The sequence below is a fragment of the Paralichthys olivaceus genome, chromosome 19 (genome assembly GCF_024713975.1).
Source record: "Paralichthys olivaceus isolate ysfri-2021 chromosome 19, ASM2471397v2, whole genome shotgun sequence".
Lineage (NCBI taxonomy): Eukaryota > Metazoa > Chordata > Actinopteri > Pleuronectiformes > Paralichthyidae > Paralichthys > Paralichthys olivaceus.
This window is the reverse complement of record NC_091111.1, coordinates 6,335,015-6,348,164: the sequence shown is the minus strand read 5'-3', so window position 1 is coordinate 6,348,164 and position 13,150 is coordinate 6,335,015. Positions and strand designations below refer to the sequence as shown.

General features: G+C 43.3%; 1 protein-coding gene across 4 annotated transcripts in view; it reads right to left on the bottom strand.

Annotated features, from left to right (window-relative positions):
- Positions 1 to 10,620, bottom strand: part of ccdc85cb (coiled-coil domain containing 85C, b) — a 44,567-nt gene extending 33,947 nt beyond the window's left edge. For 2 of the 4 annotated variants that reach the window (XM_020091852.2, XM_020091854.2), the window contains exon 1: positions 9,330 to 10,620. In XM_020091852.2, coding sequence (XP_019947411.1) covers positions 9,330 to 10,038 — 709 coding nt within the window. In that variant the 5' untranslated portion in view covers positions 10,039 to 10,620. The remainder of the gene's footprint in view (positions 1 to 9,329) is intronic. The other 2 variants (XM_069514487.1, XM_020091851.2) reach the window with 2 other exon arrangements.
- Between the last annotated feature and the right edge of the window lie 2,530 nt (positions 10,621 to 13,150).

The window sequence follows — 13,150 nt, the reverse complement described above, 5'->3', positions numbered from 1 at the left end:
ATATTGTCGACGAGTACTTATCATGAGCAGCACAACTGGGACACAAGGGGAAAGAGAGATTAATAATTTTTGGAATAAATATTTCATGTGGAGGGAACATTGATGATGTATTCATAGCAGTGAGAGTTCAAAACTGACCTCTGACCTTCCCCAGGTGACTAACCTACTTTTTATCTGTCAAATTTATTTTTTAAATATTTTATCAAAGAAAGCATAAGGCAGACAGGTTTCGGACCCAATGAGCAACATGAATGGACCGAAGGTTATAACATTTCTGAATATATTTGAATTATTAATGTTACTAACGTGGCTGCTCCAATGTCTTGCTTCATTATCTATCTTGACATGGATTCAACAAATTCATTATATATTAAGATATTTCATTTTTTTTCTATGTAGTGCTGAAGGCTGAACTCTTGTGTGAGGTCAAATATCGTATGATTCTGTGAAACTCAATTCCTATCAAGTGGAGAGAAAAATCAGTTTTACATTTTATCTTATTTTATACTATACTACACATCCTTTATCTATTAATGGGCTGCTATTTATCTAATGTATGATACTTATTCTTTCCCTATTCTGTGTCGTATATGAATACAAACAGGGACCATTAACACAAAAATCATAAAACACAACAAACAGATTAAAACAAAAAAGCAGATACCTCTGCCAACCCCAATCAGTCCCCTTATGAAACCACATTCAAATTAATTACAACCAGATTTTTATTTGGATCTGCATCAAATTGCACACACCTATAAATATCAGTCATTTAAACATGCCTGATTTCTTTCACGAGATCAGAGAAATCAACAATGTAACAGAAAGTGAAAAAATGTTCTACACTGGTATCTTTCCTGCCGCATTTCACATTCCTCCACCAAGTTTCATAATCCACTCAGCATTTTTTCTGTAATCCTACTAACTAAGCAGAGGAAAGAAAAATTAAGAGCAATGACATTGTTCCATGAAAACTAACTTTCAAGGATTTTTAAAAATGCCAAGAGAGGGAAACAATTCCAAGTTTAAAACATCTTGCAGCTCATTCCAAGGCAGAGCTACTCTGCTCTGTTTGCATGAGACAGAGAGGAAACTACTTTTTCCCACCATCTTTGTAACACCAACAATAGGCCACACTGACAGATGGCCACAGCGGCATTAATGTGGGGCATTAATAGAAAAGGAGGAGGAGGCCTACAATCCCTCAAACTCCTCTGCCAAAACAGAAGACTTAAAAACACAAGTCATATGTTCCCCAATTATTTAATTCTTAACATACTTCGCCAACAAGATTAATTCCTCACATAATCCCTGTTTGTCATGCAACTACTGCTTTTTTAAAGGCTCCAAATAAAAAGGAAGAATCAGGAGAAATGTCTGTCTCGAAGGCCCATCCCAAAACAATAAAGACATGTTTTCCCAGGTTACACCAGTTCTGGAAGATAAAACCAGCCCGCAAGAGGAAATTAGCATCCAGGATAGCAGAGCAGTTACCTGAAACCATTCTTAAAAAAAAATCTTCCTGAGGATGGAGCAACAGCACTGAGACAGTACAATTGATTCCAGATGCTTCGGTTGACCGTCAAAGCTTCGCATTATCTCATCCATCTTGAGGGGCAGAAGCCAGATTCACATTTTTCTGGGGCTCCAGTTATGCCAAAGCTATGTGCAACTATGTGAAAACTGTGAGGTTGTTATTATCTAAGCATCAAATCAAGTGTTCCAATATCTGTTATCACAACAGCTAGCAGCTAAAACATTTGCACAGATTCCGAATGAAGCGAAATGGCCCCTCAACTTGAAAACTAGTGAGCCATTCCATATGCGACCAAGCAAACGTTGCCCCATGGAGAGATTACAGGCACTCAAGCACGGAAGAAAACAATCTGTAACTGTTAAACTACAAGTCCGAGTGAGGTGACAGCACTACTAAAATGCAAAAAAGGTGAAAACATCTGCTGACTCCAGCCTCCAATGTCACGGTGACCAAATGTGAACAGCTGACAGGCCAGAAAATCCAGATGAACACCTTGTTCCTCCCAGGCCCCCGAAAGGAGCTGATGAAGAGGTGCTCTGTCTAGAAGTTGCTGACTTTTGGCAACCTGGGACCATTCCACTGCTGAAGGTCACGGGGCATGATGCATAGACAAAACTGAACTGCTGATAGTGAGTTTATGGAGCAGCCCCAGATGGGTTTTTGACAATGAACCCAGTTACTCTATTGAATTCCCTCCAGTGTATGTCCTTTACATCTTAATCAGCAGTTTGGATCTGATATAGGACACAGATCAATAAAAGGGTCTTGCCAGCGGTGCAGAGTCCATCAATAAAATGAACTTTATTCAGTTAAGGATTATATAATTATAAAGCCAAGCTCCAGTACAGTAGGCACTATTTCAGGCCTTGTTTAAACTGAGTCAAAATAACGTCTAGTCAGGAAATATTCCTAAGTAATATTTTGCATTCATCACTACTATGAGAAACACTACTACTACACAAAGTTAAAGTGCTTTTACTTTTATAGTAATTGGAGCAAGTGAGGTTATCTCTCTATTTAGTCAACTGTGTTTAGAGTTAACCACATTATGTTTTTATATGAGTGTATTTTTAGACTGAGCAGAAGCAGCATCACAAACAAATTACGAATTAGTTAGTCTATACTAGATGATGAAGAACCAGTAAACACCATATCAACCAAGAAATATTTTAAACCTGCTATATTAGATATATTTTTTCATACATTAACCTGACTCTTCGGTCTCATTTCAGATATAGATGTTTACTAGTCATTGTTTTGGTTTAATGGTTCACAACTTTAAAGTTTGATTCCCTCGCAACATTCTGCTACTTCCTGTTAAAAATGTTTCACGATTAAAGTGCCAGATATTTTTCTAGGAGTTGGTAGAGACCACAAACAGGGATAAACAGGGGTTAACAACTTCAGCTAATTCCAATTTAAAATGAGCATAACTCTGACCACGCCCTCTTTGTGACTTATGTGTGAGTTGTTTTGAAGCAGCAGACACACAAACACACACACACACACAGCTGACCTTACTCTTGCTGGCATCATTCTGCACGGGTCAACCAGCATAAAGGCCGACCATGCCGAAACCTATCCCCATCCCCCCTATCCTTTACTTGCCTCTGCTTCAGTGACTCTGAGGCTAGGCATGGGCCCCGTCCACCATCGCCCCACTGATCATCGCTGTTGCCTAGGCAACCGAGCGACCCATCCCCTCTAGCAGCCCGCTGCCCAATGAACAGAAAAGACGGACATCCACTTAGCTCAGTACAGACACAGAGAGCGACACAGGACCTAAAAAAATGCCCAAATATTTGTGAGCACATAGATTGTTTTGATGTAAGTGACACCAGAAAACATCTGCGCTGTCACACACTCAGACAGTGGTGGCCACACAGACACACATTTGCTGAAAAACATATTGTTTTGTCAAAGACACTGCATTAGTCCTTAGAGTGAGTGTGTCCCTGTGTGCAAGACTCACGCTGGCTCAATAACCTCATTCTGTCGGCTGAGTGCTGTGATGATGGGAATGAACGGGCAGCGGATCAGACGGGTTCACAGGAACCGGGAGAGAGATGGATGCAGACGGAATGTGAGGGGAAGACAGCAGAAGCCGACTCTGTCAGGTAACAGAAGACGAGGCGGAGGTAAAAGTTCAAAAAGTGACCTAGAGACACACGTGTCTTTATCATTTTCCATCGTCCTGCTCCTCTTTCCATGCTATAGTCTCATTCCTGCTGTGTCACTAAGAAAAGAGAGACCCACTTCCTCTTTTGTTTATCCAGGAATGTGGGACATCCTGACAGGCTGGCTTTTCATTCACAGCTGAGAGTTTTCCCCCATGGCTCTTTCTCTTTCTCTCAGTCTCTCTTAAGTGTGTGTGTGTGTGTTTCTACTCCATTATCAGCGTTATCAGCCGACCCGGCCTCACACCGACAGGGTGCTGGGAAACACAAGCCAAACAAACAGTACCCTCCAACAGTACCTGACGCTACTCGGTCACTGAGGAAGATTACTTAAAAAATATATATTTAAATGTCAACACCAGAGGGAGTTCATAAAAGAGAATTTTAGTGCCTTCCTCTGTGAATTTGGGAGAAATTTGCAAACTTCAAAACTAAACATTGAAAGAAATTCTTGGAACAGTACATTTTAAAAAGGACAACAACTTCTACTAATTCTTTTCACATGACCCGATGTGATCCCAATAATTTTCGCAATTATATCACAACTGCAATTTCAGTTATGTCAGCAAGAGGGGTTGTTCCTTTATTTAAGTTTTGAGTACACACAATGAAACTGCCCTTTATGAGAAAAGTACAGATGTAACTAGGGGTAAGGTTGCAAGAGCTGAAGTCAGCATCTCGGAACACAGAAACATGAATCCAAGTGTGGACAAACAGGATATTAGTGACAAAAACATCCTATTCCTGCTCAGACGCCCTTTTTTTTGCCTCGCAGACATGCCACACAATGACATGAAACCACAGCCGAGAGGAAAACACCATTGTGTTGTTGATACACTGGTTTCCTTTGAAATGAGAACGGAGCTCACGCACTCAGTGAATTGCCAAGGCTGACTTTGACTAGCAGGCTGTGATTCCCTGATTGATGTTTGATTAAGAAAAACCAAAAGAGACACTGAAAGCCCGACCTCGTTATTTGAAGAAACGATAAAAGATACAGATTTTACAGTCATGTAAACAAAGTAACAAGAACTTTGATTCTTTCTCATAAAAACTGACCCTGACAATTGAAGACTGTATTCTCAAGAGAGACTACAATGCTTTGTCTGCACTTTTAAAGCGGATTGACGACTAACCTCAGAGAGAAAACCACTTCTGTCACACATGAATGTGACTATCAAGACACTGACTAATTTGCACACACTGGTGGCCAACTGGGAGGGCTGGTTTTACAGTTTCAATGTAATGCTTTAAGGTCACGTCACTGCCCAAGGGTAAAAGAAAAGGAAACTGAAGAGACAGAGAGCAAGACAGATAGAGAGAAAAGCCTGTAAATGAGAAAGCGAAAGAGTATCACACTCACGGTCGCAGCTCATATATTAAACACACGCGAGGGCCGGGCGCTAAAGACCCCAGTTTTAAGATGCAATTTTATGACTTGTCAGTGAGTCAATTAGGACTAATTTGAACCTAATTTGAGCGTAAGAGGGGAGATTTACTGGGTGACTCAGGAGAGTGTCTGAACACAGGAAGGCATGGTGTCGCAGGAACAGCACAGTTTACACAAGTAGTAACAGTTCAAGCAGTCTCCTGTAATGTCAAACAACATTCACCCATCCATCCATTATCCATCCGTTATCTTATCCCTCAAGAGTCGCAGGAGGCTGGAGCCAATCCCAGCTGCTTGGGCGGGAGGCGGGGTCCCCTCTGGAAAGGTCGCCAGCGCATTGCAGCGCTGACACATAGAGACATACAACCATCCCCACCTACACTTTGGTCACCCATTAACCTTAGCCCAATGTCTTTGGGCTGTGGGATGATGACAGAGCAAACCCACGCACACACAGGGAATGTGATACAACATGTAAATCAGATTCACATTCATGGATTGAGCTGAAGCTCTTTTGTGTCTCAATCTCCGATGAATCACTAAACCTATCGAACTGGTTTCTGAGAGCCACAGGCAGTGGAATGGACGGGCAGACTCTGGTGATTAGATCTGAAAAGTGTCTCTGTGCAAAGGTGACTCCCTGATAAGCTAGCTGGTGTTGGTTATAGCTTATTCAAAAAACCTATTTGTATGCAGTCGAATATGCCTGAGGAAATCAGAAGTGGATGTTACACAGCTAATGATCTGTGTTAGCGTTTGCCATTTGTATTCTCTTGCTTTCTGTTCTTTCAAACGTCAGCGCTGTCAAGGTAGATTTACACTTGACCCGATTTCAAAACTTCTCTTTTTTTTTTCTTTTTTCTTTTTTTTTTTTAAATGGGCAAATGTATTTCACCTTAAAAACAAAGTGCACCATTTTGCCGTTTAAAAATTTTGGTTTGACCCAGCCTTTGTATCACCTATGACGGTCCACTGTTTGAGGGTGCAAATGTCCAGCTGTCAACTGCCTGATTCAACATCTCACCAGCCTTTGAAAAGCAAACACACACATACCACACTTTGAGAAACTTGTGGTGAAACTCATTAAATAAATCAATATTTATTTTACCAAGTTTCATTTCCTTGCGAGCTTGCTTCTAATCAGTCCAAGCATGCAATGAACTGAGTCATCGACCAAGGCTAAGTAACTTTTAAAGAAACTGAGGTAATGTGGCATTAGTCAAGCTCACTCCATTAAATCAACTTGAATTTACTGAAACTGGTGACTTCATAAAAGGGTTTACACAGAGACAACTTTCTACAGCGCAGACATAATTCTAGGGAAATGAAATCCTGCTGCACAATAAGAGCTGATCAGATGCTGTCCACACCCAGTCTTGATGCTGAGGGATTGCAAAGTGGTAAGAGTAGCACAATGTGTTTGAGAGTCCGAGAAGCCTCAGTTACTCTCTGTGGTTATTAGAAACAATTTTCCTTTAAAGCTTTTTGGCAGCTAAAAGGCCATGGGAATGTGTGAGGGTCTGCTAAAGGTCAACAAGCATTATTGCAGAGAGGTTCTTTATCAGTTCATCTGGACAATGTCAAAGCACCACTTTACTGTCTCGCTCGGCCACTTTGTCTTAATCTCATAAGGCTTTACTCAGTCTGTGGCACTATAGGGGAGCCTAATGCAAGCTCTCTGTGACAGCATCATATTTCACACGGTCTGCGACTGGAACTGGGTCCCAGACCACCAGAAGTGAGTGCAGACGTTGAGAAGCCTGGAAATAGAAGTCACTTTTATATGCTATGAAGCACGGCGGTACTTAATATAGCCCCTGCTGCTTTGTCTTTCATTTCTTCAGAGCAGAAAATCTTTGCTCCCCTCACACATAACAACACTCACCCTGTCCAAGTAAACATGCATATACACAGCCATGCCCGAAGGAAGAGGTGTGGGGGAGCAGGGGTTTTCAGCCGTGTCAACGCACAAGAAATTCAATTAAGTAGACAGCAGGATACCTCTGAAACCCAGCCTCCTTTGTGCTCAATATGCCCTCCAACAGTCCCCCGCCCCTCCACCCTCGAGCTTCCCAGCCAACCCCTTACAGCCATTCAGCCACTCCCACAACGCCACCAAGACCCATTGAGGGCCCTTTGCTGGGCTCCCTTACACGCATTCCTCTCACAGTGCCCCATTTGCCTCTAAAGAAATTAAAATCTTAAAACGGACGCATTAGACAAAATTATAAAATGTGACTATAATGGAATAAATCAGAAGCCTCCAGCTCAGACAAGTTGGTTTTAATCATTGGACTCCAAACTAACTTCTCCCTCCCTTCTTCCCATCTGTGTGTGTGTCTGGCATCCGGACAGATGCTGTTCGTTTAGCACTTGAGCGGCGGTCCTCGAGCTCGTCTCCTAAATGCCCAAGGGAGCCACTGGCATTTGGACAGCATTAAATAAAGCCACCCTGCAGACCTCACACCACGACCAGATCTGACCTCGCAACATGGTCGCTTCACTCAGGTTTCAAGCAGTCAATTGTGAAAAGTGTGTGCTGGAGAAGAGTTTTCTGCAGAAGTTAAGCTTCAACCTGCAGGCAATTATGTTTTACATCTGGGGTCTTGAGGATTATTTATTGATAGAAGTGATGAAGCACTTGTTTGATCTTGCTGCCTCTGGGTGCAGTCATCCGACTTGAGTAGTAGTAGTAGTAGATTGGGATCCGGTGCTTTGCTGTTGTTTTTGAATCGACTAACATCTTAGTTAATGTTAATAGAAGTTGTGTTCCTCTATGCATGGAGTTGTTTGCAATTATGTAGAAGCCAGAGAGATTTGTGATGCTCAGCTTTATTTAAGACCAGATAACATCGATCTCATTACCGATGCATTGCTTTGAACAATGGAATAATAAACCTCCCGAGTGAAATGGGCGGGCGTGTTATAGAGTATCTGTACATCACTGTCGATGATAAACACACCGAGCCAGAGCCTCAGGGGCACCCAATGTCACATATCTAACGCAACAGCGGCTTAGAGAGGTGCTGGGCTACTGCAGACACAATATTGAAGTTACATAATGACGGCCAAACACTGCCAAACAAATGTGTGTCAGCGTGAGTGTTTCTGAATTAAGGTCTCTCTCAGCTCTTCCCTGTGCATGCTTCTATATGTTGATATCACTTAATGTCACAGTTTTTACGGCCCACAATTCCAGGACCATCTGATAGATGAAATACGACTCCTGTAATCTAATTTGAACCTGCTTCCCCTGGGCTCATACATACATCCGCCCTGTCCTTGCACATCATGGTAAAATAAAAACATAAATGGGTTTTTTTTTTGGCCCATGAATGTGTTTATTCCCCTCGCCAAACAGATCATGGCAAGTTATCAGCCCATGTAGCTGAACGAGGCTTAGTGTCCTCTTGTTCCATCATGGCATTTTCATCCCAGCTTGCAGCTTTCAGCTGTGTATTTAGGTCTTAAAACAGGGACATTGATTTCTGGTGCGATGCCATGCATTTCAAATGGGCCCTAAGCAGGCACAAGTGCTCCTCTGTGACCAAGGACAACAATGATAATCAGGGAACGACCCTGAAAAAAAATCTATTTGCTTGAGTCCCCTCCAAAAGCTATTAAGATAAGTCCTCTTCCTTGAGGACCCTAAGTGCAGTGACCTAAATCAGTGCAGATTCAAACGACAGTAGCATGGGACTGAAAAGGCCACTTAAGGATGCAGTGTGGTCAGTGTGTGTGTGTGTGTGGGTGTGTGTGAGTGATAATCACCCCAATCAAGACTTTACAGTGAGGTTAAGCCAAGACCCCCCACATGATAATCCTTCACAGCAATTTTGATCAGCATATGTTGTCAGTGCCATCACACGCATATGGTGACTGTTTTATCAACTAGGAATGAAACTAGGGAGAGGAGAACAGATATAATAAGACTACTGAGTTCACACTAAATAGAAAATAGAGTAACAATGTGTAACTTGAGTGGAATCAAAAAAGCAAGAAATCGAGAAGCATTTTATGGAGGGGTTTTAAAATCAGTCACACATTTGAGACTTTGAGAGAAGATTGACTTTTAGACCCAAATATAAAAAAATGAAATCAAAAGGGACATTTAAAAGAAAAATGGGTAAATGAGCTATGCTTTTGAAACTCATATCATGGTTGGGGGGCAGTTTGTGGAAGCCGGGTGTTTGTTCAACAAGTTGGAGGCCTTGTGTGTACTCACCATGAAGTCCATTGGGGATGCTCCTGTGATGGTGTGGTGCTGACAGGTCATCCATGGACCTCCTCATGGTGGGGCCCAGCTTACTGTTCTCTGATGGCTTGTGTATGTGGTTGTGGTGATCAGGGCTTCCTGCACTACCTGTGCTGGACGTGCTACTCCCGTCCCCAACATCCCTGACCGTGCCGGTGCCCCCGTTCAGGTTGGTCAGACTGGACTGGCTGTCTATGGAGCTCCTGGACCCGGCTCCGTTCCTCTCCTCGTCCAGCATGAAGATGATCTCCTTCAGCTCAGTGTTCTCCCTCAGCACGGTGTCTTGGTTGGCCTCCAGCTCCTTCAGCTTCATCATGTAGGTGCCCACCTCCTTCCACATGGCACTGGCAGTGAAGCGGCCGAAGCGCTGCCACTCCCGGGACAGCTTCTTGCCCTTCTGTCGGTCGTCGTCCAGGAAGCAGCAGAGCTCCCGGAGCTCGTGGTTGTCGTCCTGCAGCTTCTGGTTGATCTCCTTCAGGCTCCGGATCTCGTGCAGGTGCACCTGCAGCCTCCGGTTGATGTCTTTCATCATGTTCCCGTGCTCGATCATCAAGTTCATTTTCTCCCCGTCCACCTTCCTCAGTCTCCGGAGCAGCTCCTCTTTGCTGCACCGCTGCAGCTCCTCGTCCGTCATCTGGCTCAGGTCATCCCTCGGTCCCTCGGATGGGTTTTTAGCCATGACTGTGTCGGCTCGGTCTCAGGTCGTTCAAACGGAGGCTCGGGGTTAACGATCAGAACCAACCCTCAGATGAAGCGCGTTAAAGAAGGAAAACATGGTCCAGAAAGTATCTGTGCGTCCTCCTCAACAGGCCGATCATACAAATATCGATGCGATGCTACGACCAACCGAGCATGAAGTGAATGCCCTCACTGATCTTTGAGAGGAGAAACCTGGCCGGAGCTCGGTGCTCACATTCCGTCAATAACACAAACACGTGATGGTTTCATTTGATATTGATTACCAGTGATTTCCAGTCAGCCGCTGGTCCCCGATGAAGAATCCCGTCCGCGCAACACACCGCGTTCCAGCGCAATGTCCGCCGCTGGACATCGCTCCGTCCCCCCCACCGATGGAAGCGTGAGGCGCAACAAACTGAGACCTCGGTCGTGATTTAACGAGAAAATGGCGAAGGGTCGAGCGAACAGCCTGTTTGTTTTATTCACCGGCTGCTCTCAGCGCGCCTCTCGGTCCTGGATAAGCCTCTTTAGTGAAGGTGCTGTGTGGTGGAGGCACTCTGGGTTTTCCAGTCAGCTCACAATTAGCAGAGGAACACCTCCCCTCCTTTCCCTCCTACTTCTCCTCCTCCTCCTCCTCCTCCTGGATGTCCACACACTTGGGTTCGGTTTGAAATCATTCAAGAGGATTTGGGCCTGAGCAGCCAATCAGGAGGAGGTGTAGGAGGAGGTATAGGAGGGGGCAGCAGGTGGAGGAGAAGAGAAGTGAAGCCTCATCACTGTGAGGCTCAGCCTTCTTAAAGCAACAGTCACACAAGTTCAACACAGGAAATTATGTTGATCTATTAAATCAATCAAAACTGTGGCTTAGGACACTATGTGTAGAAAATCATATAAATACACTCACACACACCAACTGCAATGTCCTAATAACCATATCTATGCAAATCTGTGTGTACACAAGTGTACAACTTTACAAATAAATATCATTAAACTTTTATTTTTGATTATACTTATTTGTCTTATATATATGTGTGTTATTTGTGAAGTTGTATATCTGTGTGTATGTGTGTGTTTATGACTTACATAAAGCACAAGACACGGATTACATTTAAATCCCTCTTTATTAAAGGCCTGTGTAAGTTATTGTTCCAGTTACTAGATTCAACTCGAAACCTGAACCAGCTTAAAGTAACAATCTTTCAGTTTCAGTTTAACAAGCGCTTTTGAGATTTCTTTGCAGGGTTACAGCGCCCTCCTGTGTACACTGTCAGTAAGGCCCCACAACGACAGGAGGCTCCACTCCTCTTTCTGATTTAGGAGGTGTGCTAGTGTCCACAATGGCCAATACCACTTTAGCCTCCATGTTGCATTTGAATGTGATTTCACTGTACTGGAAAGACAGTTAGAGTATAAATGTTAAGTATATTACTAGAGTGTATTTAATCAGTAGGTATATGAGGCTGTTTTGGAGCATGACTGTGCTCTATGTGTCAGAGTGCAGCTGCAGACGGATCCTCCAGAACAGACCTCCTGCACCACACCTAACACCTACTGCTCCTCCAGGCTTCCCAACACTTCCACTGACATCACCACCCTTTGTGTTGGGGTGGATATAGACTCGAATGCGAGGGAGATACCTAAGTTATACATCTAGGATTGCTAAATCAGTGGCCATAAAGGGGCTCACTCTACAGAGGAGCCAATCATATGTCCAAGATTCATGAACAATCCCTGATATAGTAAGGTGTACATTTAAGTCATTACTTCTTTACTGCTAGCTCTATAGCCCTGAGCAAAGCCACATATCATTGAATATATTTTGAAAAGAATTCCTTGTTTAAGCACAATGTGTTCTTCAAAAAAGCTTAAAACTTCCTGATAAATTGTCATATTTATTGTCAGTATTGTTTGTATTTATGTTTGGATCCTTCCCTGGTAAGATGGGGAGCCTTCAGAGTCTGAGATGAAGATTTAATTCTGAATCAGAGCAAATTTCATGACACAACTGGATTTGAGAAAGACTTTCGGCAGACAAGTACATGACATCCACTGTGGCCAGTCCAGAGTAAAAGGACATGGACAGATTAACATATCTCCATGGGAAATCACTTCTCAGACAGATTCACTCAGATTACACAGGGAGCACCATGTCCGCTGTGGCACTGCAAAACGTGGAACGTCATGAAATCCATGCAGAGAGGTCAATTCTGGAAAGACACCAAAGAAAGAACGAGAAAAGTGCAGATGGACATCAAATGGCTCAATGACAACATTTTGGACAAGCGCATGACGGGGGAATAGTCTGAGGGAGCGGCAGAGGCAGAGGAGGGTCAGGGACGAGCAGTGGGTGTTTCAACTGCAGGGCAAATGACATTGGGCTAATGACTGTCCAAAACAAGTCAAGTGTGACTGACTGACCCCTGAGCCAGGTATGAGTCAGGATCCAGGACAGAAACTCACATATACACACCACTGCAGCAGATATGTCTATTGAAAAAAGCTACGGTTAATTTAAAACAACGTAGAGAGCAGTCAGGACAGGCTCATTGTCAAATGCTGTCACACAATGCTGTAAAAGATCAGTCAGTCATAGGGCAGTCAACTGTATTTCTTGTCAGAGTGACAGAAGCGGTTATTATGGAGAAAGAGCTGATTCCAAACCTCAAACTGAGCCTGAGACACGTGAGCAGAAACAGGAACGTGAGGGATACAGAGTTATTTGTTTCTACTGAATGTCGCAGACTGACTCTTTCACCTTGGAGCCATGTCTGGAAAACCGCTCACAAAGCATCCAAATCAGCGAAGAACAAAATAATCAATTGTATTATTGTGCACAGGACATATTTTCCCCCTGTTTGTACAGGATGGGTTTATCAGATTCAGATCTTTGTTGGTTTTGCAAGCAGGAGAAAGGTTATTTTAACCACATTGTATGGGCCTGCACCAAAGTTAAAATGTTGTGGGAAATTGTTATACAATCCCTGGGTATGATTATTGGCTATAAACTTCTCATTGTGTTCCTGCATTGTGCCTTTTGAATTACAGTGCTGAAGGAACTTGGTCCAAACTCAACAAACACGTTTTTAATAGCTGGATGCATGACAACTAAATGA